The sequence below is a fragment of the Serinus canaria genome, chromosome 8 (genome assembly GCF_022539315.1).
Source record: "Serinus canaria isolate serCan28SL12 chromosome 8, serCan2020, whole genome shotgun sequence".
Lineage (NCBI taxonomy): Eukaryota > Metazoa > Chordata > Aves > Passeriformes > Fringillidae > Serinus > Serinus canaria.
Window position 1 is genome coordinate 50,064 of NC_066322.1, and position 26,590 is coordinate 76,653.

Here is a 26,590-nt window from a genome sequence, read left to right on the forward strand (position 1 = left end):
TTTCTGGAAACTGGATTTTTAATAACATTTTATTTTGCATAATAATACAAAATAGTATACAACAAATATTTTTGTGTCATTATTGCCTTTTTATATTTGCTTCTTAGTTGCTTGTTTTGTTTCTGACAGTTGACAGCATTGATTTTGTGGTTAATATCAAAGAAACAGTTTGATAGAAAACTAGCCATATAAAAGTTATTTACAGACATATTTATCAACTGTCTGAAAGGAGATGATTGTAATGTTTTACAGACTTCATATTGTTGTGATTGCAGGTGATTGCCTAAGGGAGGCACGTGGGCAGCTTTGATTCAGTGTTTAGGCTGCTGCTTTTTCACTGTAATAACAGGAGATTTTTTTTTTCCCTGTACTTTAAGGGCAATGGAGTAAAAGACATAAGCATAATTTAAAACTCTGTGTTGTTTAAGTATTTTTGAAGATTCTGCATGTTCCTGTTTCAAGTACACCATGCCTTTGGAATGTAAAGCTGCAGTGGGGCTTTAAAAAGCCATCATGCAAAGTCTGCATTTTGTGTTCCATTTTATATAGGGTTCTCTTCCATAGATCATGGTTCTGAATGTAGTGAGGGAATTTCATTACTGAGCAGTCCATTTTCTGCCTATATATTATTTAGCTATTTGTGTGGTTTGTGTGTACACAATATCTTTGTATTCCTCAGTTTATTTCTCATTGCAACACTATATTGTGATGGTATATAAGGAAATATGCTAATCTCATTTGAAAGCTTTAAAGTTTTAATTTTTGATTTGTGGCATGGATTATACTGTTCATATTCTAAGACGGCACATAACAAAATCTAAAGATGCATAGAGGTGTTCAAATGTATGTATAAAAAGTTGATGTTGTATGTAATACATCCTGTCATATGTAGCAAGCAAGTTCACCTGACTGATCATGGTTAAACACCTGTAAGAATGCTATATACTAAACATAGTTGCTAGCTGCAGGAAGTGGTTCAAATCCTACAGTGATCAGAAATGAAACATTATTTCTAGATGCTTTTGAGATTTAGAGATTTTCGAGATGCTTTAGGATCCATAGACCTTTAGTAGTGAATAAGGTCTTTTTTTGAGGTGAAGAGACAGCTTTGAATGGGGTTGAGGATATCCCTAAGGCAGGGAGATTGCATACGTCAGTACATTGAGGGAACGTTGACATCAGGAAGTAATGCAAAACAATGCTATTTGGTTTATGCAGTGAAATGTTGTATTCAAGACCTCAAGAACATTTTGCAGTGTTTTTAAATCCAAATTGACTGAGTGTTCCCTAGTAGGGGATTGGAACACTTTGGGAGCACTCCTAGACCATGTCTTTGAGTAAATTTCATCCAAAAATCATTCCATATGCTCTGAGATCTCTGTGAATCAAGTAAGACACCGTAAGTAGGGACAATTTGGAAACTCCATTCTAAACTACACTCCTCACCTGAACTGCTCGTGTAGACAGAGACTGAGAAGGTTGTTGTCTGAAACTGTCAAATTGAAGAAATTGAGTGGGAATACACCATAACATTTGATGTTGTCCTGGTTTGCCTTACACTAGAAGCGTCTTTGCATGTGAAATTTGCTACTTGCTTCTTAAGACAGATGTCTACTTCCTGGAAGCAAGCTTCTGTAGTAAAAAGCTCCTAACCATCTGTGATCTTCTTCAGGGTTGTAGACCTTAAAGAACAGAAATTGTTCCAGAAAAAGGAAGGAAAGAGTGCACAGAGTCAAGACAAAGATATTCCAGGACATTTCCACTAAATAACAGAAACAAGTAGGTTAAGGTTCTAAAATCAGTTGCTCACTATGCAGCTTTCACTGATAAAGCAATACCCTTGCTTACCTTCCTTCTCTCCTTCGAATTGTTTTTTTGCTACCTCTTTTCACATCTCCTTGGGTAAACGAATGAGAATTCCTTTGGCAATATGTTGTCAACATAGTTTTTCCAAGGTGAATCTGGAGGAGAAAATTCAAAACCCAGATGGTCCATTTCTACTAAGTGCTTGGGATTAGAGGGGTATGAAGGATGGCAAGGTTATTGTCAAAGCCTGAAATAGTAGAACTTTGAGGTTCAAACTTATTTACATAAGGAATGAGAATAGATAAAAATTTCCATGAGGTGTGGTTAGATTTTTTTGCCTGTCTTTCTGAAGCAGGAAATACAGCATCTGCCTTTCATTTTTCAAACGCTTAATACTGTGTCATATTTCCTAATTAATATTCCTCTGATAACTTTTACTACAGTAAGAATTATATACTGCACAGTATGTTGCTTTATTAACCTAGAATACTCTCTTATATATTAACCAGCAGAATGCTGGTTCAGCCTATTGCTGAAATGCATAACTTAGCATTTCAGTAAGTAAATGTAAACACAGTGTTTACAGTAAACACAGTGAGATTATTACATTACCAACTATTGCTCATTGTCATGGTTTAGGAATGGTATTCCCCAATATATTGCTGATGCTGAGAGTCTCCAAACTATGCTCGCTCATTCCTTCTTCCCCTCCTCCTGTAGCAGGCTGAAGAGAAGAATTCAGCATCTGTTTCGTAGAAGGGTATTCAGGGCAATAAATCCAATGATAAAACATGGAGGGAGACACATTCTTACAGGACCAAGCTAAATGGATTACATGCACAAGATTTGACACTGCTTAGTCATAATCTGAGTTTGTACAGTCAGTTAATTACCTGATCTCTGAATTTCATTTCTGCAAATTACATATTTTTCCATGCTCCTCCACTAAACATATAAAAGTATAAATTGTATTCTGTAATGTTAGATTAGGTTGTTTTGTAACGTTGCAGTTTAGGAATGGTACTCCCTGATTTAGAGCTCCCTCTATGACTCTTCAAATCACTCTCACTCCCACTAGGGCAGGCTGGAGAGGAGAACTGGAGACACAAAAGGTCATGAGTTGAGATAAGACCAATTTACTGGAAACAGCAATGGGATATGAAAAAAATACCAGTAACTGTAACAATAATAATAAAAGTATGCAAAAGAGAGAGAGTGATTCATATGGAAAATGTCATTAATCCTGACTACTCCAACCAGAAGCAGCCCCTTCCTCCCAACCCAATGGTGAGGTGGTAAAGAATAACCTCTGGGTCCTGGCCATGTGCCTCCTGGCCACTGCAAAAATTAACCTGGTCCTGGCCAGAACCAGGATGCTTATCCATTAAAGTTAGCAACTGTATTCTAGGCTGAAGTGTTATTTTTTATAAATTAGTCATTATTACTAACTAGTAATAATGACTAATAATTAAATGTTAGTAATTAGAAATTAGAAATTAGTAATTACTAATTTTAAGTGTTTTACAGGTTTGGAATTTTTTTAATTGTTAACAACAAACAGGATTTTACCATTTGTTAATGAACTTTTGCTTTAGAAATGGAAAGCAAGTGAAATTTCCTGCAGTGATTTATATATTAAGAGTTATTGAAGTTACTACACAAAACAAACATAATAAAATTTAGTGTGTAGGTCCTGAATTCATGATCTCTAAAGTAGAATAATTTTTGATGTAGTGCAATGCAACAAGCATGGCAACTTCTTCTTCATAGAATTATGACCTGTTTTGCTTTTCTTTGATCTCTGATACAAGAGTAACTTAAAACATCTTAAGCCAAGCATTTTTTTTTCTAAATTTCTGTCACAAGCTCTTGTGAATTTTTTAGTTTGTCTTGAGTTGTTTTGGGATTTAGTTGGGGGGCCCAGGGTGTGTGGTTAGGGTTTTTTTCCTAGATTTTTCATGGTTTTTAAAACAATAAATTTATTGGGAAAAAAAAAAAAAAGGAAAGCATCTCTGTAGAAAACTCTGAATTATCTAAAATCAAGATAATGTGGTACTTGAATTGAAGTATTTTCAAGTATATTTTTAGATTGTTTAATTCTGGGTATCAAAAACAGTACTTAATGTCAAATTTTCAATCTCATTTAATCACAAACTCATAGCTGGTCTAAGTCTTGGAAGTTTTTTATTTAGCTACTATTTGTAAACACACCAAATATTTTTCCTTAATGTCATTAAACCACACTGAGTTACACTTATGTGACTATTAAACATGAACTGTAAGGAAAGAGAAGGGACAGATGTACAGAGCTTGAGAAAAAATAAAAAAACAATCAGTGGCATCCTGTAATAATTTTGCTCTCTATTGACTTTTTGAAGAAAAAGAAAGACAGTAGAAGCCTGAGAAGATCATTTTTGAACCATGCCTTAATGTAAAAATCACCTGTCCTAATTTTTTTAAAGTATGGTGAGACTTTTTCAGGACTAACTGCTTTAAGAAACAAGTGCTTAGTTAGCCAAGCATGGCTTTTGCTTGCATGAAATATGAAAACAAGTTGATCATTAAGAAAGAGAGGCAGACCTAGCCATGTGTAAAGGAAGTACCTAGGACATTTTTCCACTAAACATGCTGCACCTGGCACTTTAGTAGCCTAAAAATCTTCAAGATATATTGTATGGTACATTTCTCCTTGTAGAATCAGGTATTAATAAAAGTCCAGTTGTAATGAACATCCCTCTCACAAATGAATTTAACACTTGTAGGTTAGAGCCCAGAACAGTGAAGCTACAACTCTGCCAGCCCAAGCTGACTGAAGTTGAGGTACCACATAAGCACGACTGTGACACTATGGTGGGTGGGATTTTAATAAACATTTATATTGTAAAACTCTATTTGTGGCTCTGCAAGACCATAACAATGCTAACATTTAATAGTATACAAGAACCTAACCATGTAAATGTGTATTGATACAATGTAGACACTAATTTTATAGTAAAACATGCAGACTTATTTTTAGTAAGTGCAGCAAATGACAAAACACCAAGCAAAACATGCCTTAAATCACAAGAGTTCAGTTTCTGTAACAGCTGACAGAACTTATGCCTGCGTAATACAGACAGAATTCAATAATGATTTTAGCTCTTTCTTGTTGAATTGTATAAGGTAGAGTTTAGAAACCCTAGCTGAGATATAGTCCTATTGAGGCACATGCAGTGCAAAACGAAAGAAGGGGAGACATCTTGGGTTGGAGATTCTGGAAGAAGAATACTGGGATTGAGAATATGAGCACAAGAAGGTGGCAATTGAGATTTTCATCTGACATTCATGTGACGAACAATAAGCCCCTTTACAACATGAATAGCTGAAGCTCATTTTTCCATGGAAGTAACAAGACTTGTACTAGGTCAGACCAAAGATCCATTTGGCATAGTATCCAGTTTATGGTAGTGCAACAAAGAATAGTCAGGAAATGGTTACAAGTCATTTACCAAAAACGTAGTGATTTTATAAATTTTTTTTCTAAATTTTTTCTACCCTCCAAAATTTTTTCAATTTGTAAGTTTCCTGAGCTGGAGGTGATGCCTTTGTGTTTAATAATGCTTCATAGATGTCTCTTCCATTACCTTGACTGGTTGCTTTTTGAATATGTTGGGAACCACAGCTTAGTTTCTACAGTATGAAGAACCACTTCAGGTTGCTTCCTTTTAATCAGACATCTGATAATTTAATTTGTGGTCCCCACTACTTGAAATCAAACAGGCACATTCAAACATAACATCTCTGAGGCAGTCATCCTCTTTGGGTCTAAGATTTGATTTTAAAGAAGTGTTGATATCCAAATAGCAATTTCTTTTCCAAGCTGAATAATCATCTTTGAGTACTTTCTGCAATGTCTTAGCTTTGTGTCAAAGAATCAGAATCATAAAGTCGCTCATGTTCTTGGAAAAAGATAAGAGTATAACTTCTGTGGTCTTTTTGAGTGATTTTCGGTTACGCTTTTTAAAAATTCCTCTGAACACCAAAGTGAAAATTTTCATGTATTATCTATGATAACAGGATGTGGGATGTAATGGTCAACTCAAAGCTCATCTTTGCAGGTACTTATTTCTCTGCATTCCCATGACAATGCCATTTTACATTTTATTTGTCCTGAGCTTATCTGAAATCCTTTCAGCCCCATAACTATTGGCATCATTTTTCCTACTTCAGTATTCCTCTCCTTTTTTAAATCTTTGATGAGTATCTGGAACAAGAGTCCCAACATACAAGCCTTTGAGAATCTATGGGTGACCCCACCAATTAAAAAAATTTTTCATAAGGTTATGTGGAGGGAAAATGTGTGCTTCTTTAAGGATATCTGGTCATGAACCTTTCCAGTGCAGAAATGGAGGAAGCCATAAACAAGAACATGAAAGGCCTGACTGACAAATGGAAGGGAGTCCGGGATGCCACACAAATCAGTCGTACTAACTGATGAGGAATGTTTATTTCAGTACGATTATCTGATCGAAGGTCTTGTCAAGTGAGATAACAAGAAAAGGTGGAAAGCCATAAACAAAATATGGAGACATACACTTGACAGTCAAAGATAACAGTGACAAAGACAAGAAACAAACTGTCTCTCAAAAAACTGGGACTTCGCACCTGATAGGATGCAAACGTGAGGATCCGTAATGTTGGAAATGGATCTGTGGAGCTATTCAAACTAATGAATGAATGTGCAGGGGAAGTGCATCTGGAGGAACAGAGGAGAAAATAAAGAATGGACCATTAAATGGACCAGTCAATGTTAAAAAGGGCAGTAGGTACCCTTGTTTGATTGAGCTCAATCTCACTCTCCCATGTGTATATGTGTTGTAAGGATAAAGTGGCAACTACTGAGGGTCCTCCATGAGTGGATTTGGTACCAAGGTTACATTTGGGAATGTAAGATGCCCGCTGGTGCTGCTGGTGTTGGGGAGGTCTCATTATCTGCTACTGGAGTGGTTGGAGGTCTTAGCTGCCAGCTGCTGAGGTGGGTATAGTGAGTGTGTGTCCTGAGAATTTTCTACTGGGAGGGGCTGTTGTGGGTGAGGTGAGTGAGGGGTTCAGCACCAGTAGCTGGAGCGTGACCACATCACAGCTTATGTGTGGTGCTGGATGCTGAGGGTGCCATTATCTTCTCCATAGTGGGTGTGTGTTTCTCATTTCCTGGCAAACTTCAAGCTGGACTTGCCAACGAGTAGGAGATATCAGGTCATCAGACAGGCAGGGATCCATCCTGTCATCCATGGCAACCTATGAGTGTGGAGTGCCTGTGGGATATGTGAGTGCAATATATTTGCAGCAAGCATCAAGCTGAACCAGCCTGGAAATAGGCACTCCTGAGGTAGGTAAGGAGGCTGGGATCTGGCCAGGAGTACGGGGTGAATGTGCTTGAACATCCAGGGATTTTGTGCCTGCACTAGTGACCTTTTGTGTCTGCCAGCCCAGGAGGAGGAGAGGACATGGCTCGAGCTGAGGGTGAGTCCTGCGTGTAGGTGCTGTTGAAGACTGTGCACCACAAACAGGAAGGCAGCAGCAGCAGTTTTTAGATCTTCTCCAGGAAGAACTTCTGCAGCCACGTCACACTGCCTGCCAGGGACCCTGCATGCCCGGGCACCAGCATGGGCTGCAATGGCAGGGCAGGACAGGAAGGGTCCTGGTGCTGCAAGAAATTATAGACCATTCTGACTCCCTTTAACAATTTTCAGCCATAGAAGAACTTTTCCCTCTATGGTAGCTTATTTTATTTAAAACTTTTTTCATGAGGAGCCTTGTGGAATGTTTTCAGAAATCCAAATAACTTGAAAACCAGTTGTATGCCCTCATTTTCATGTCTTCTGGCTCATTGGGAAGCCTTCAGTAGTTCTCTGAGCCTTGACTTCTCTTTACAAAAATTATAGTTTTCCAGTATATCACAAAAATCTGTCTGCATTATATCTGTCTGCACTACTGTAGTTTTCAGTATTTGCAACATTCGGAGGAAAGGTCAGCAGTTTTATGGATTTTCATTGGAAGTATTTTCAAAAAATTTTGAAAATGCTTATCACCTTCAAGTCTATATGTACATAGAAGACTTCAGGAAAATATCCTATAAACTCTACATATTCTTTTCCTCCTCTTGGCCTTTAGACAAAAGATTCTTTTTGCATCCTTTTTTGCAAATTAATGGTCAGACTCTTTTTTGGCCTGCCTTACTGTTCTTTCACACTTACCATGCCAAATTTTTTTATCCTTTATAATTTACTCACTTGAACACAATTGTTCCCTATTTTGATAGGTTATAGAACTACAGGTATATTACACCTTGTTTGTAGCTACTGCCCTTTTCATTCTATCTAGTCCTGGTGATTTCCTTCTGCCATATCTCAGGCCCTTCAAAGAAATGTTCATATACAAAGATGATGTGCTCTGTCTCAAAGTGGTCTCCTTACATAGCCTTCTATCTATCTGAATAGCTGTCTTGTAGTTTTTAGCACTATTCTAACATTTTGTATGCTTTTTAGCTTTTTAGCAAGTTTTCCCTTTTATTTTAGAGAATTTTTAAGTTGTTCCTTGGTTCTGGTAGTCAAAACCAAGTAAAAAGTTACTTCTCCTGGAAAATATAAATACTAAATTATATAAACTGTATAGTATAGACACAATATAGACATTGTATAAGCTCTGTATTATATATGTTTTATATATATATATATATATATATAAAATATGTGATATTTATGTATCTTAAATATTTATAGCCTGTATTACCTACCTATAGCCTGTAGGTAATACAGGCTATACTACCTGTATTACCTATGTTTTTTATTGTTGAGATTCCAATATTCATTCTTGAAGGTAGGCTATTGCTGTGGTTTGACACAGCCCAAGGCCATGCCAAACCAATACAGCTATATATAGATACATTCCCCTGCAGAAGGGGAACAGAAGAACACTGAAGAATAATAACTGAAGCTTCCTCAAGCATGCTACTTAAGCTCTGACTATCAAATCTGGTCATGCCCTGCTACCTTTAGGTTGCCATGCCTTATCAGAATGAGCCAGAAGACATTAATACACTTCCTTCCTTCTTACAAAGCTGTCCTATGCCGCATTTCTCATGTTTGACTCAGTCTTCGATACAAGAAGATCTTTCTTTTGCAGGTGAGATTGTCTGAATAGTTTTCCTAGTCAACATCACTGAGACGAAATAAGAATTTCTTCTTACCAAAGTACATCAACCCTTTTCCACATCAGGTGTTTATTTGAGGTCCATTTCCTGGAACAGACAGGCATCTTAGGTAGTTAGGCTAGGTAAGTGGCCTTAGTGGATAGGGAGACAAGGTTAAGAAGGAGCTCTCATTAAATTCGTAGACCACGAGCAGTGCACAGAATCATAAACCTCTGCCCAGGTTTATGATCATAAATCAGAATCATAAACCTCTGCCCACTCTGATAAGGTGGGATGACTGAAGGAAACAAGTACTCATTTGAAAATATAATACTTAAAAGTATAAATTCTTACAATTCTGTATATGGGGAGGGGGGAGGTGGAGTGATTCCCCCCAGTATTTCCACTACTAGCAGACAAAACTACATACGTGAAATTCACTAATTATTGGAGTGATTGGCCTGAACTGAGACCACTAGGAGGATGGATAAGGTCGTAAATATGCCTGATTTAGTTTTCTTGCATCTAGCCAAGGCAGCTACCTCTACAAGACCTGATGAAGCACAGACCATGTATGTAAGAGGCACGTACCCTCACTAATGCACAGATGATTTGTTTACATCTCCATTGAGCAGAGCAACAACTTCCATGATCTATGAACATTAATTTACTCATCAGTAAATGAGCCATGTGCTTTTGAGGTCTTAAGCCAATTTTTGAAAGGATACCTTTATTTGCAAGCCTTAGAAAGTAACTTTTCCTCCAAAGCTTATGTCTGAAAATACTAGTAAAGGCTGAGAGTTGCACTTATGTAATTTCAAAATGTTTTGTCTTATAAAATACTCTGTGTCTTGGACTTAGTGACAACATATAATAACATCATGACATCTGTGTATAGTGGGCTTTTGCTGTAGTGATGATTTCTGATGTCACAGCTGTAAAAGAATCTCAGCAATCATACTAATTGCTCGTAAGTGGCCTTTGTCCAATTCAGATAAAACGCATGGAGGAGGATGACAACTGAAGGAAAGTTTATGACCAGAAAACGGTATTTCTCAGTATTGAGGGTGTTTTTTGACTGAATCATGACAATGCCCCAAACCAGGACCAACACACTTCCCCCGTCGGGGACAGACGGACGGCTGTCAGTGAGCACGTAAGAACGCTTCGCCCTCCTCCAGCCCCCGGTAGCCCGTGCCGGTTGCTGGGCACGAGACCGCTGCCCGAGGGCGGCCCGGCAGGCCCGGCGCTCAGCACGGGCGGCACGGACAGCTCCGCCAAGGGAGGCGCTTCCCGGCGGGGCCCGGCCGGGCGGCGAGCGGCTCCAGGGCCGGCCGGCCGCTTCCCACCAGCGACAACACCTCCGGGCTCTGCGCAAGGCACGGGCACAGACACCCGGCTGCGGTCAGCGGTGGTTGGTGCGGGAGGATGGAAACCGCCCTGCCAGGTACGGCCCGCCGGGTCCGGCCCCGCTCTTCCCGGATGCCGAAGTTGCCTCCGGGCCCACGCGAAGTTGGCGACGCGCGAACCGTCCCCGCATCCCTGGCCGGCCCTCGGCGCGGCCGCTCCGCCCGCACCCCCCCTCCTCGCGACCCGGGCACCGGCACCGCCCCCGCGGGTCGGCGCAGGCGTCGCCGCGGAGCCGGCGGGACGGGAGGGTGGGCGTGGGGTGCGGGTGGTGCTGCGGGCGGCCGCGGCTGAGCGGAGCCGGAGGCTGCTCGGCCGCCGCCGCCTCTCATGCCTTCACGGCAACAAAGAACGCGCTGAGCGGCGGGGGAAGGCGCCGGGCCCCTGGCTGTGCCCCGGCAGCGCCGGCGCGGAGGGCACCGAGAGACGATGGCGAGGAAGAGCGAAGCCTCCGCACATCTCTACGGTGAGCGCGGGGCACGGCGGGGCGAGCGCCGGTGCTGGGGTGGGGGCGGTCGGCGCCTGTCCTGCCCTCCGGCCTGTTTACAGCGTAGATCCGCCCGGCCGAACAGCGGCGGCCAGAGGCAGACGGAGTTTGTGTCCCTTGGCGAATGTGGGGGCGCGGTGGCCGCAGGGTCCCCCGTGTCGGCGATAGACCCCGGGACGCCGGAGCGCCTGGCTCGGCCTGGAGCAAAGCGGGACGATCGGTTCAGGGAAAGAGCCGGTGGGCGCAGAGATGGGGGCGGGCAGACCTGGAGCTTCCGCCGCCGCCCTCGCCGCGGGAGCAGGTGCGTTGTGGCCGCTTTGTCCGCGTTCTGGGGCAGAGAGAGGGGCCGGGCGGCAGGTGCACACGCCGGGCCGAGCCGAGTGTGCCCGGAGCCGACTCGAGTGTGGGATGCCTGAAGCGTTGTGCGGGGCCGGGGGCCGTGGGGTGCCCGGAGCGGTGTGCGGGGGCGGAGCCCGTTAAGCGGCGGTACCTGTGGGCTGCCGGTGTTCGCGGCGCGTGCAGCGGGAGCTTCCCGCTGGTCCTGCTGACCGGCTCCGCGGGAAGGTCACCGGGGGCACAACTTCTGGGTGTTTGGGTTCTGCTTTAATTGCTCTTTGGAAGGCGATGTATTTGCGATGGGGGACACGGGGATTGCAAAGCTGTTTAGCTGGTTTGAAGGTGCTGCTGCAAAGCTGATTTCCTCTTCGAATGTGCGCGATATTTCCGTGGCAAAACAAACGTGCAGAATGAGCAAGCCCCCTTAGGACTGGTCTGCTGCTCCAGGAGCCCCGAAGGCCTCCAACAATGAGCTGAGTTACGCAAAAGCATAAACGTGGCTTGGTAAAGCAGCCTTTGCCTCGGTACCACAGGCATACTGGTTTACACCTTGGAAAAATCTGTTTTTTAATTTACTGCCATGGTGCGAACCTTGATCTGACTAAACGAAAATCCATGGCTTGGCTTCCTTTGAGAAGGGAAATGGGGGGGGGAAATAGCCTTTAGGGAGGGAAGAGAAGCCACAAAGCTAAGGTGAAATAAAAATTGGTGAGTCTGAAATAATTTAACTTCGGAGAGAACCTTTTTCTACACCTATGGAATTCAAATGGTTTTGCAGATTACTGCAGAGAGAGTGTAGGCCTAGGATCATAGATACTCAGCACTGATGGCAGAAAGAGTGGAAGTATTATTCTAGAAGAAGAGCAAGAACACAGTATTCAGGAAGGGAAAAATAGCTTTCAAACAGAGTTCAATAAGTACTATATTTGCTTTCTCATTTGCTGTTTGTAAGCAAGAACCCTCTAGTAAATTCATGTTGAATGATACCAAGTGTTTTACTGTCATAATACAGTAATCTTTTAAACTTCATATTGGAAGCATGTTACATGGGTAAGAAAGGGTGAATCTTTTTATTCACCATTAGGGAGGAAGGCAACATTCTGAAGAATTGTAGAATTTTTGCTATTTGAGATGTTTCATCAGTGGGTTTACTTCCTTTTAGCTCATTTACATGTATGGGTATTAATAGTGGTAATGTTTATTGTGTTACTACATTTGCAGAAATCCTGAGCAATTACTCTGGTCTTGTGTTGGGAAGCAAGGTTCTTTCCCTTATTAGATCCTATAAACAATTTCCTGTAGCAGTGAACTGCAGTTCAGTTTTACCTTACAAAGGGACACTGAAGGCCAAAGGGATGATGACATCTTTAACAAAAACTTTTATTCCTATTTTAAGAAACATTGAGAAGGCCCAAGTTATTATTTCCAACTCCAATTCATCTAGCTTTTTAATAGCTGTGTTTTTAGATCTTCTCTAGGAAGAACTACTTACCTGTGATTTTTTTGCCATTAATGGATGCAACCAAAACTTGAGTTAATAATTGTGATTTCCTAGTTACTGCTGTGAAGTGATCATGTTAGGTTTCTCCTAAGAAGAATTCTATTTTTTATGTTTCAAAGCTGGGGAAGTTCTGTTTCACTTGGGACAGCTTTTGAGGAACTGTGACACTATCAAGATGTTATTCTGGTCACTTGGCCTGCATTTACCGTTCTTAATTTCCTCCAGTTATGTATGTGTACCACTCAGGAAGGGCATCCTCAAACTGAGGAAAATTGGCTATTTAGCCACAGCAGTGTCATACTGTGTGGAAGCTATTGGCTGTGACACTACTGCAGATAAAGCTTCCCTAGCTACTCCTGGTAAATCCTTGTGCATGTGTATGTAATTCATTTTGCCTTCTGAGGTTCAAATTTCATACCAGTGGGGTAGGTTCATATCAAAAATGAAACTCAATTTAACACGTTATTAATATTTTAATTAATATACTCAGAAGTGTTGGAAGTAGTGAAGTGCAGATTCAGATGGCTTATAATTTTCTTTTCTGACATAAGTTTGGTCCACTTCATCTAGGCTTTGTTGTGCATGTTTTAGGTGGGATAAATCATTTACTCTTTGAGTAGATCTGCTGAACCTAGTTACAGAGTTTCAGACATACCTGATTTTGCCAGCATCCTAGTTTTACATTAAATGATTCACTGTGGAATAAACTTGGGAGGCTGGGCAGAATTTTAAGATTTTAAAAACTTCATAATATGTTCCCTGTTGTCTTTTACTGCAGACAGGTCTTTTTAAGTGAAAACTTTCTTTCTCAGCATGCTTCTTACTTTTTTGTCTGGTTCTGTGGTAATGTCCTCCACACCATCCTTGTCCCAAGAGTTACAGTCACTAGTTCCGTATCCATGTGAGAACCAGTAATGAGTGGTGTTCGTATTGAAACCAGTGCTATTCAGTATGTACCTCAACAAAATAAATGAGGTCAAGTGCACTCTCAGCACAGCTGCAGATGACACCAGGGTGAGTGGTTCAGTTGATACACTAAAAGGAAGGGATGCCATTAGGGGGAGGGGGGGGCATGACAAGCTTGAGGATCTGCAAGCTGCTTGAAGTCAAGCAAGGCCGAGTGCAAGGTCCTATGCCTGGGTCAGGGGATTCCCGTTATCAGCACAAGCTGGGGGATGAATGATTTGAGGGCAATGCTGCAGAAGAAGGACTTAGGATACTTCTGGATGAAAAATTTGCTGTGGACTGGCAATGTGCACTTTCAACCCAGAAAGCCAGTTGTGTCCTGGGATGCATGAAAAGAAGTGGTACACCAGGTTGAGGGAGGTAATTCTGCCCCTCTACTCCGCTCTGGTGAGACACCACCTTCAGACCCTGAAGGTACTTCATCTGTCTCCAGCATTCCAAACACAAGCAAGGCAGGGATCTTGGAGCAGGTCCATAGGAGGCCCACAAAGATGGTTAACAGGCTGGAGCACCTCTCCTATGAGGCAAGGTCAAAAGAGTTGAGATTGTGCAACTTTTTGATATGTATAAAGGGGGTTTGTGAGAAAGATGGAGAAAGATTTTATTATACCTTTTTAAACCCCTCTTTTTTTGGTTGTTTTTTTTTTCCCCTTTTTGTTTCCCCCAAGATTTCTATTGACAGGACAAGGGGCAATGGTTGTTAACTGAAAGAGGATTTTGGTTGGATGTCAGGAAGAAATTTTTTATTCCAACGGTGATTAGATGCTGAAACAGGTTGCCTAGAGAAGCTGTGGCTGCACCATCACTGGAAGTGACCAAGTCCAGGTTGAAAGAGACTCTGAGTAACCTAGTCAAGTGGAAGGTGTCCATTCCCATGACATAAGGTTGAAATGAGATGAGCTTTAAGGTCTCTTCCAACCCAAACCATTTTGTGATTCTGTGAAAACATGAAAAGCACTCCATACCAGAGATGGTTTGGTCAGGAAGTGAATAGGCAATCAAACTGGTAGGATTTAGGTAATACAACTTTTCCTCACCTAGTGGCCTAGCACTTTTTTGTATTTCTTGAGCCAAATTAATTACTGCATTTTTAAGTCCGATTAAGATTCTAGAGTATCTGAAAGTATCCAGGTCCTACATTTGTTATCCTTTAGCACTTGTGTGTTGTACATCTTTTAGCTTATTGACTTAAGCTGAGCCATTCTTGGTAGTAAGGTATTGGCTCAGCCATGAACAAGGATAATACAATCAGAACACCTATAATCAAGGAGATTAATGGAACTGTTATGCATAGTTATACTCTATTGAGTGGGTTATGTATAACAGTCACTGGACATTATCTAGAAAGAGTTTAATAAGCTAGGCTTCTTGTTGACTAATTAAACTTGGTTATATTTTTTAACTAGCAGGATACTAATACATAGTTGAGGGTAAATTCTCTCTACTACCATCCCAGGCTTGTATAGTGTATTATCATCCAATCTTGCATCTCTGCTTCTTAAAGTCTTTCCTGTTCTACTAGGCCTGTATTTCCCTACACTGCGTCCTTATATTAGAGTCATAAATATCTCATTCTGCACAGGTTAATTAGTTGTTACTGTTATGTAATAAGCAAAAATAAAATAAATTTGCCATAATCATCTGGTCAGAAGAAAAAATGCTGTTAAACACACAGAAATGTGGAGATGATTTAGTAAATTTGGTAACTGATCTTCACTTGGATATGAGAATGCTCTGCATTCACTCCTGAAGTGCAAAGGCACGTCACATTCACAGTTGCTTAACTGTGTTTGTTTGAGTTTCCTGTTACTAGTATCTGGCTCAGAGGCAGTCAGATTTACAAAATCTGTTAATGTGGTTCCTTAGCATCTGGATATTATGTCAGGGAGTCTGACATAATAGTATTGTCTAATAGTCTAATAAAATAATACAGAAGCATCTAGGGATAGTGTTAATTATGTTAACTTAGGACTAGTAAAGCACATAAACGTAAGAGCTTTCCTGTGAGGTTAGGAGCAAGGTGTGTTTTATGGAATAATACTCCAATTTGTTTAATACAGGGAAGATAAATACCCAAATTTGTTAACAACCTTACTTTGTTACAGTGAAGGTAAGGAAAATGTGATGGCCGTGCACTGTACAACATAGAAGTGAACCTGGATGTTTAGATTTCCATATGTGAAACTTGTACTGAATAATTTGGGACTTTGAAGAAGGTGTTTCAGTCAGAGGTTGAGGAAACAGTGAAGAAGTACCCAAGAAATCCTAGAAGGAGACTAACAGAAAGCCTTTCAAAGTTCTTTTCAACTTTATTTTCTGTGAGCACTTACTTGGGAGCTGTTGTGATACACAGGACTCAAAGTCCATGAAGATGGTGTGGGAAAGTGGTGACAAGTCTAATAAGTAACTGGGTGGAGGGGGAAGTTTATGATAAACCTGTATTTTATTTTTGCTAGGATGACAGGAAATAAATGCCTGGTGACTGTTAGAGTTAAGTGGATGTCTTTGATATATAAATATTCTTAGGCAACATATCCCAACAGTGACTGAGTATAATTTTGTACAAAAGACTTCTGCAACTTAAACTTTATATGAATGCTTCTGGTTTTTTTTCCCTTTTCATATTGTCAGTCTAAATTTGTTGGTTGGTACCAAGCTTTTATGATACTGGAATTCCAGTCTCTGGAATTCACTTCTCTCCAGGTATAGATATAAATAGCTTCCTACCTGCCATTCCAAATAATAGAGCTGCAATCCATATGAAGCATCAAGAGTTTTTATCACATTAATCTGCTGCGGCACTTTGCAGCAGCTGGGATGCTATAAGCACCCAGAAATAAAAGTAGCAAGAAGGGAATCTCTCTCTTGTGGGATAATCCCACAGAGTCTACTACTGGTGTAGAAATTCGGTGCTGTCCACATGCCAATACAAATTATAGGCAAGTTTTCATGGGCAAGTTTTCATGGGATAGGATACATCTGACTGTTCCTTCTAACTAAGGGATATTTGCTTTTTTCCAGCCTCATTCCACATAAATTAAATCATCCTTTCCCTCCTAGATTGTGCTGAAGAGAGCTGCACAAGTGACTGTACTCTTTGAAGGTACTGTGTTGAGCAGTCACTTTGAAGTCAAAGGTCTTCTGTATTACTAAAACCTGGAATGATGCCTTTGATTGACCTCTGACATCTGCAAGAAAAAGAAGTTTTGCCTAAACTGATCCTCTCCATAAAGAGGACCACTTAAGGTTCCCAAAAGGTGTTTGGTGGGTTACTTCTTCAGCAGGAAGTCCCATGCTTGTACCCCCTTTAAACCAACAGATATCTGTTAAAATAGATTATTTAGTGTGTACTTCTGATGTGGTAAGAGTGGGAACGCATTTGTACTTTAGGAGTATGTTTCACCAGAAAGAGGAGCTCTAACATGACTGGGCTGGGATACCACATAATTACCTCTTCTGTACAGCTGATTGTATATAGAAGAAAGTGATTATCTATTGCATGCAGATCATCTAGACTTGTACAAGCTGATGTGCTTGAAATTTGGTAGCTGAGTAAGTGTCCTTTATAATCAGTGTACTTTGAAATAAATTAATATGTGGAATAATAACTCTGGTATTTTTACATAAGATTTTTTAGTGGATATTACATTAAAATTAACTGGTTTTTTTCATCATTGATATTTTTCTATAAGAATCATAATTTCTTGGATATGATCAGGTTGCTAAAAACTAGCTAAGTGCAGCAAAATACGGTATTTATTTTTAGATTCCCTCTGCCCCCCCCCCCCGCAGAATGATAAATAATTCCTATGCCGTGTTGTTTATTCTATCAGACAAAAGGCAATAAGCTGTATCTGTGAATGCGCCTTTTTGTTGGTTTCAGTACAATGCAATATCTGTGCTAGCATCTAAGCAACTGCTATAAACAGGGAAGTGATCTGCACTGTGACCAATACTCTTGAACTCTTATAATATTTACCCCCATAAGTAATTTAAAGGTTTGTGTAGGATTTGTGAGATAGTACAGTTCTTTCACACATGTATGTGTGTGTGTATTTAAGTAAATATGTATATAATATGTACATATATATTGCTAACAGATTTATTATAACTAGGAATACATAATTTCATTTGGAAAGCAAGCAACATAATGTTACATTGTATTGTATTTGTAGTTATGAAGTTCATGCAGAGCAGATCCTTTCTAATTTATGCTGCTAGGCTTTTCACAAATGACTAAGTGTTGTGGCAAGAGCCATGTAACACCAGTCCACAAACTTGAGGTTAGCCACCATTTTGGTTTGAAGGAAAACAACCATCTTGGCAGCTGTCTGGAAGCTTATTTTGGAATTGTAGAGAGGATAATAAAGAGAGGTCAGCTACTGGGAACTTGGCTTTTTTTTCCAATCCTTTTATAATGAAAGGTTTTCCTTTCAATTGAGGGAATCAAAAATCTGTAGGTTGTGAATGAGTGGTTTGGGATAATGACAAGCAGAATAGGAAGACAAATCAGCAAAAGTTTCTTAACAAAGTGAAAGTAACCCCAAATCAAGTGAATCTTGATTTGGGATTACTTTCCGTAACTCCACTTTCCGTAAGTGGAGACGGAAAACAAATTAACAAGTGCACTAGAATTCTGAGCCAATGACAATCGATGAAGTTGTATAATGCACCTGGAAATGTGGCTCTGCAAGCAGAAAAAAATAAATCCCCCAACTGCCAAGAAATTTTTTCCAAGACTCTTCCCTGTTATGTACACTGTAGCCACTGCCAGAATAAGATATCTGAGAAATCCTACAAATGTTGTTTATTTATGTTTTGTCTCCCTGAAAAGTATAAGAAAAATACAGTAAGAAAGGATGGGATGGTAAAAGAACAGTGTGGGGAAGTGTTTCTTTTTCCCACAAAGTGATTCTTGAAGGATGTGGATGGTCAATTAATGTGTTTTTGGTCACCTGTTTTTTGACTTGTTTTAAGCTGTTGGGTCAGTTCAGTTAGTGGGATCAGTTAATGATAATACTGCATTCATCGTGGGAATTAAAGTTCGTTAGACTTGACTAGTCCTAATGGACATGTGCTAAAATGTGTTGTCTCTAACCATTGTCTGTCATACTTTGAGGCAAAGTACCATAGTTTTATGTCTGTTGCAAAGATTATCTTTAAAAGGCATCCTGCAGTGAATTTGCTTTAAAGTATTGAATTTGCCTGTGTTGATTTTGCCTTTAAAATAATAAGTTGTAGTTGCCCAACCACATGAGGGCAGCTGAATGGCAGTGGTCCTTAATACAGACTGCTCTGCATTTGGAAAGATTCTCTTGTTTTATGGGTAACATTCTGCTTGTAGCCTGCATAATAAATGAAACTGAAAGAGGACGTTGGTTCTGTTGTCACTGTGTGACCCCAAGAGCCTTTCTGGAGCACTTGTGGAAGGGTAGGACTGTAGTCTGTATAGCTGTGCCTTTTTTGACCTTTCAAACAAGCTTGCACTGTCTTGGCCTGTCTGCTCATCCTCTCACCCAGATGTGATGAGCACTTGCAAACCCTTGGGATAGTTGGGCACTATCTTAAAACATGTTTTCCTGATGTTAGAGCATTTTAACTTTGATATCAGTCATGCTTAGTGTAATAAAGGACAAAGCCATATGTGTTTGCTTTCCCTTGCTATGGTCTTGTACATGATTTCCACTTACAGGGAGGTAAGTGGAATAAGTTGGGATTGGTTTACTTTTCACCCATGTCCTTACCTTTACTTTTTCAAAGGCAGATGAAAACTAAATATTTGATTAGAAGATTAAATTATGTACTTATGTTTTTGTGGGCTATGTTTATATTTGATGACAGCTACGTATATTATGTTGTCTTTCTCTGCTGCCTTGGTTGCACTACAGAAGCTGTCATAAGTTATGTTGTGGTTACTCACAGCTTCCTCCTGACCATTTGACACAATCCCTCAACCAAATGCTGCTAATGTTACTAATGCAGATGGTTCTAAATAATTGTGAGGTTGCATCCTTCCAAGGGCAAATAAAGTTTATGCAAATTATTAGTATAGATGTCAAGTTCTTTACTATAGCTGTTGTCATTACAGGCGTCAATGTTGATGGCATCTAGGCATCTGGCGTCTGGAGTATCTGCTTTGTCTTTCATTATTGTCTTTCTCTCTTGTTCTATCAATCTGTCTTCTTGTTACAAAATACAGTTTTAGTTTATTGCATGCTTCTTCATTGTTGTCCTCTGTTTTAAAGGAATTTTATGGTTTTCCTATTCTCACTCTGTTGGTTTCAATGCTACATCAAAATAAATATGAACAAAAAGCAAGGAATCTGAAGCTTTTTTTCTGTGTTATATTTGCAGTGTATTTCACCATTGAAACTTCTTTTTTAAAGGTAATTGCAGATTGCCAAAATATAATCTTATTTAGAACACAAGGTTTCTCTCAGGAGGAGTTTGTACTTGACTTGCAGCTGTGAATCCTCTGTAATGCATGACGGACCCCTGAAGGAAACCTGCCATTTTCTTTGGCAACACCTCAGTAGTGATAAACATTGATCAAGAAGTTGTTGGAGGTGATTTTGTTCATTTGTTTTGCAGCTTTCATAGAACTAGGTAGAAAGTAGTTTGCAGCAGATTTTCTGTACAGCTGAAAGTTGTTTGCAAATCTTTTCCAAATCTTCTGCTGATTTAACATGCTGAATCTGTAATAAAAGAAATATCTTGGCCATAAGAATATCTTCCATGGGAACTATTGAGAAAGAAGAATGTTGCCGTGTACTATCACATTAGAAAAAGATAAGGAAATGTTTATTGGGTAAAGGAAGCCTCTTATTTGCTTGCTTTTAATACTTGTGTGTTGCTCAAGATGGGAGACTTGCAGAATGTGTGAGGAGTTGTTCATGCTTCAGGACCATTTCCCAGTAGTGCTCAACGCAATTGAAAATGTAATTGTATTGATATTGTGACAAAATGTCAGAGTATCCCAGAAATAACAGTTCTTAATGCCTAATGCAAGCTCTGGTTGGCTTGATGTATTTATTCCTCGTGATGCACTGTGCCAAACAACTGAAACACTTCTATTCTGGGAATACCAGTAGGATGGAATGTGCACTGTTGTTTTTGTTTGAATTCTCTTGTGGGTGGGAAGTATTTGAAGAGTGGGGGGCCAATCCATTTCCATATTTTTCTTTTTTCCTTAAGTCTGAATGATGGCTTTTATATGTTCTGTGAAGACACATAGCTGCTTCAGTGTTCCAGCACAAGTTGCTTAACAAAGTAGGGCTTAGCAGGGTAGGTATCCAAATCACAGTGAGGGAAACAAGGACTTATTTTATGTCTTGGCATAAAATAATCAGGAAACACATAGTTAAAAGTGTTTTGCAAGACTATAGAGTCACTGGCAAAGTGATTTAATTTTCACATTTTTAGGACAGTAATCCACAACTCAAGCATTTTCTTACTTCTTTTCCTAGCTTGTAGTGAAACAGGAAGAGAGACTGGGGATAATTATTGGTATGTCAAAAAAAAGCCTGGGATTGAAAAGCGTTGGCTTCTATCCTTAGAATAGAATGAGAATTTGGAACAGCTTCTGGCATGCGAGACTAGAAAGTCAGTCTTCTGTGTCCTAGTATTCCCAACTTGTCCCATTTAATCTATATTAATTCTTTCAGTTTTTATAGAAGCTTTGCTTAGATTTAGTGATTGAGATCTCTTACAAAAGGTACTCCAAGAAAAAAAACTATATGTTAACCTTCATTTTGTCTATTAGTAATAGGAAAATACATGTTTGTGTTTCAGGTAATTTTCTTTTGGTCAAGTTCCTTATTGCATTTCCTAAAACATTCAGGACATATATGTACTGTCATCTCACTCTGCATTTTACCAGTACATGCTCATTATCTTTAGGGTTCTGTCTTTGTTGTTAGCATTCAGGAATAATTTCATTAGTGTATTATCCAGAAATCAAGATCAAGTAATAACTTACTGTAACTATAAAATTCTCATTTATGCAAAGTTTACTACATAGTTTACGGTTATTGTTTGACTTAAATGGATTCAATGGATGGGAGTGTACTGTTAACTAGAAAATTTTTAGGTACATTAAAAGAATTTATTGCTGATGGTTAAGATTCAAGAAACAATGCTTTGTAAGTCATAATATTAATTGTATCTTGAAAACATGCTAGGATTTGAGCTTCTTTCAGTTCACACTTCTTAATTACAAAATTTCTGTGCATTAGATTCAAAATTTTGATTCAGAAATTTATTTTTTGAATAGTTTATTCAATTTTGCAGCTGTCAGGATAACCAAAGTCCCATTTCAACTCAATGCTTTTAGATTGCCTACTAAATACAACTTGTGGTGGACCTGTCTTCAGTGAAGGACATATGGATAATTTGCTGCTGTTCCTGTATACCCGATCAGTCTTATAAACTCTCCTGCACTTATGCTACAGATTGTTCTTCAGTTTACTCTATCATCTTGTTCCTGTTTCCCTTGCTTACCTGATTGTTTCCATTTCCACTTGCTTTCTGTTTTATTTTTTTTCATTACTTCATTTTTTCCCCTCCAGAGGATTTTTTATTCTACTTAATCATTAATCAAGCCCCATTAATCACAGTTTAGATGGATATCTGATATTGTGCCTTTTAAGCTGAAGAACAAATATTGCTGATGCTGCATTGACAGGGAAGGAAGTCTGGGAAGTCAAAAACATTAGCATTCTAAAACATTTGATCAGCCCTGTTTTAATACCCAACCAACCAAAAAGCCAGCGCCAAACAAAAAGCCCCCACAATCCTGCCATCCTGGAAGTAGAACTTATTAAAAAAAAGAAACACTGCTATTGCACATATAGAGCACATATTTTCTTAGCAATAATATGTTTGGTTTTGGTGACTGGGGAGTCTGAATAAGCAAACATTCAGAAGAGCTCTACTGCTGTAAAAATCTCAACAGAGAGGTTCCTGCATGAGGATGCTCTGGCTAAGAGGCCAAGGAAAATCCTGAATAAGTTGGTTTTGATTTTTTTGGTTTTGTTTGTTTGTTTGGGTTTTTGTGTAGTGTTTTGTTTGTTTGCTTTGTTTTGCTTTTTTCTGAGAGCTCTTTAACATAAAATTAGTACTCTGAGACTGGAAACCAGGCTTCTCCCACCAGTCAAGTGTATCTGTCAACCAGACCTGTTTTCCTCTTGGCTTACTGACAGTGATCTTAACTTTTAAATTACCGTCCGTGTGGTTTGCTTATAACATGTCTACTTATTTTCACTTTTTTTATGCCCCTAGTTCAGTTTATAGATCACTCTCTTCACTTTAGACAAGACCAAACTGGGTTACTAGAGTAAAGAAAACCTTCCAGAAAATAGTAAAAGGGCAGTCAAAAAACTTCTGATACTTTGGCATCAATTTCTGTGACATGAGGTCTTCTGCTTAAAGCATGAGAAATTCAAAATTTCTTGCTATTTTTAATGGATATGTTTGCAGCTTTTCTTGGAATTATGTAGTAATTGCCGCACAAATTTAGGTTGGTCTTTGAGAACCCCATCTGTCTTAAAAAAAAAAAAAAAAGAGAAGATACAATTTAGAAGCAGTAGAGAAAGATGGAGTTTCTGAACCATTATTTCAGACTAGTTCAAGTCTTGTTCAACTTACAGGAAAGACTTAACCTGGGCCCTTTCCTGTGGAACCCATACAGATACCTGTCTTTAATTGAGCAAGTTTAAAAAGATTTGCAAGATTTAGAGTCTCAGCTTTCAAATTCATAATGCTGAATTATACACAGGAAAGGAATGTATATTGTGTATTTTTCTTCTTGTAACATAAAGTCTATTTTTTGACGTTTCCTTTTATTAATCTCTCTGTCAACACAGGGTTGTTTCTACAAAACATCTCTCCTTTTTAAAATTAGTTTCTAGTTAGCTTGGAATGTTGATGTCACTCTTCACAGTTATTTTCTGTGACAGGCTTAAAACAGGTTGATTCTTGGCTGGAAGAATGTTTTAGGAGACGTGAAGAGCTGGTTATGTTTTAATGGGTGATGGTGCAGTGTGAATGACATCATTTCAGAGGACACTAGACAAATGCTACTGCTCACTGAGATATTTAATTAGTGCTATGTATTCAGGTATAGAAACCTGATTTAGTATGCAGCAGTCCCTTTATTTGATTGGTCTTTATGTGCCTTCTAACATGGCCTTTTGATTTTGGACCAGCTCTTCACATTAAAAATGTATAAAACATTTTTATCTGTAAGAGTGAACAGAATGGAAATGACACTCAGGAGCAGTCTTTTTTCATATATGGCAGCAGAGTGGTAATAAAAATATGGTAAGGAAGAGAAGGGAGAATAAATTTGGATTCAGGATGGAGAATTACTTAAGAATGTGAACTAGGAAATGAGGGTTGAAGGACATTGACAGAACAGAAGGAAACAGATTACAGGACCTGGAACCTTGGAGGTTACAGATAATGGAAATAGCACTTACGAATCCTTGAACATGTTCTACTTATTTTTTAGCCAGAAGAATTATGAAGGGATTGCTCTCTTAGCAGAACAGTCACTTCTGCTCAACTAGAAAGGATATATGTAGCTTGCTAGCTAAATATAGGTGACAAAAAGTGTTATTATGCAGTAATATGTGGACACATGTTACCTTGGGTTGTTAAAATCTTGCATTTTAGAGTCACAGTGAAAAAAATCCTTCCAATCAAAATTTAAAATCTATGTATGTGTATGCTCACAGACCACACATATAAAATAAACAGTAGGTAAAAAAAAATTGTGGCAAAATTGCTAGTTAATAGTTTGGGGTGTTTTAGCTTCTCCGGCGATTTGGAATATTTAGTGAATGCTGATAATAAATTCACATATTTTCCATTTATACATAATATAGTACAGCTATAATGTCTTTCTCCTCACTTTCCTTCTTTAAAGAGATGGGTGGATTAACAGAACATAGGAAAAAGTAGGGTACAAGCATGCACTGTGAAATCTTCCCTCTACACACTGACACTTTGGTTTTGCAATACCTTTTGTTTCCATCAACCAGAGGTTCATCAGAATGAATACTGTGGTGTGGTATTTCCTTGGAGAAGGCAAATTCAGGCTGCAGACCATAACATTCTGTTGATGTTCAATTCCCTCGAGGTCTCAGGAGATGAGATTGAGTGTCCTTGGTAATGCCTTCTGTAGGCATTATGTACATAAGTTTAAGCACAGTATCTGAAGGCTGTAAAAAGAGTGCTGTGACCTGTGCTGGCTCCAGGTACATGTGTCCTGAGGGCATTTGCTTAGAATACCATTGGGAAAGACAAAGTAGAATTCTTCATGGCATCAAGAGCAGAATTACTAGCCATGGAAACCTTACTGCTATAAATTCCATGTAGCAAAGCATGTTAGCAGCACCTTCATAGCTGAATGTTAAGCTTACCACCTCTTTGGTATCTGTGTACTAGCAACTGGCTTCACATTGTGCAGAAAAGTGTAAGTAACTTGGTTGTTAATGTGTACCACTTCAAAAATTGCAGTTTTAATGGGCACATGTAACAACATCAGCAATAATAACAATGTATTAGTTGTTTATTAGTAGTATACTGTTTCATGACTGCTCTTTTCAGTGCCAGATGACCCTAAGAAAAAAGCCCTGTAGTTGATTCAGCAATAAAACTGTAATGCTAAAAGCTCAAATTTCAAAATTTATTTTGCTTCCAGTTCCCAGGATTTCAGTTTTCACAGGATATGGCAATCTTATCACATATAAGAGCAGAAACTAATTTCCAGTTATTATTTACATGATTATCAATATTTACCAAATATAAGACATCAATTTCTAGGAATGAGTGGGAGATAAACCAGAGATTAACTTCTAGGCATCTGGGCCTAATATTAAGCATTTTTAGCTGAGAAAATAGTACCAGAACTTCCAGCCAGCAAGTTCTAGTATAATTTTGATTTTATTGCTTACTGTTATTCTCAAGATGTTAAGGTACATCTGCAGTGCATAAAGCTGAGTCTAGGACTGTAAAATGCTTGGGTTTTGTAAGACTTTGTGACTTTCTGTAAGGAGGTGAGACTTGTTCTACTTCTGAGACTGGGAAGGAATTTTCTGATCTTTCATCAGAGTAAACCAAATTCTTATTCATATGGCTTCCATCTTCTCATATTTTTTCACAACTCTCTTAAAAACTTTTTTGGTGTTGCTAAGATTAATATGTATTCTGAGAATCCCCCCCAAATCCCCCAAATCTTATTTTGCCTCCTACTTTGGTCTGGTTTTGATTTGTCTGAGATCTTTCTTCTACACAAGTTACTTGTCAGTCTGTTAAATATTCATGTGTTAAACATTCACATTAAATGTTTGTATCTACAGTGGGCTGCGATTCTCTCCTTCCTTCCTTCCTTCCTCTCCCTCCAGCAGCTGGAGTACACTTTTCATGTCGTTTATGTGTAATGAGTGTGTTGTATTCTGGAGCTGCTGCGAAGTCTGTAAGAATATCTCCTCCCTCTTAGAAAACAGTGAGGGTCCAATTCAGCATCTGTATTTAACCAAATGCCCAGTTTTTGGATCATGAACACTTGTTAAGATGCAAGGAAGCCCATGGCCCGTTCCTATATTGAAGCAGATGCTGGGCTGGGTTATCACTGAGTACTCTTTCTTTTGAACAATAAGAAGCGTTTCCAGAAGATTTTATCTTTTGTGGTCATGTCTTTGTTAATTCTACATATAGCTGATACACATCTAATGATTCATATATATGGGCTTTAGTTCTATAATAATTTCAGTCTAGACTGAGCATTCAGGACTGTTTATTTATGCCACTGTGTCTGTGGATTTACATCTAGGATTATACTTTTCAGTTGTTTTGTTCTAAATTGATCCACCAACAGCAATAGAAGACAAGTTCCAAATTAGGTTTAGGTTAC

General features: G+C 39.2%; 1 protein-coding gene across 1 annotated transcript in view; it reads left to right on the forward strand.

The window, feature by feature from the left end:
* The first annotated feature begins 10,664 nt into the window (after positions 1-10,664).
* SLC44A5 (solute carrier family 44 member 5) overlaps positions 10,665-26,590 on the forward strand; it is a 68,938-nt gene continuing 53,012 nt past the window's right edge. Inside the window, exon 1 of the mRNA XM_009088808.4 lies at positions 10,665-10,850. Within this exon, the coding sequence (XP_009087056.1) occupies positions 10,814-10,850 (37 nt within the window). The 5' untranslated portion in view covers positions 10,665-10,813. The remainder of the gene's footprint in view (positions 10,851-26,590) is intronic.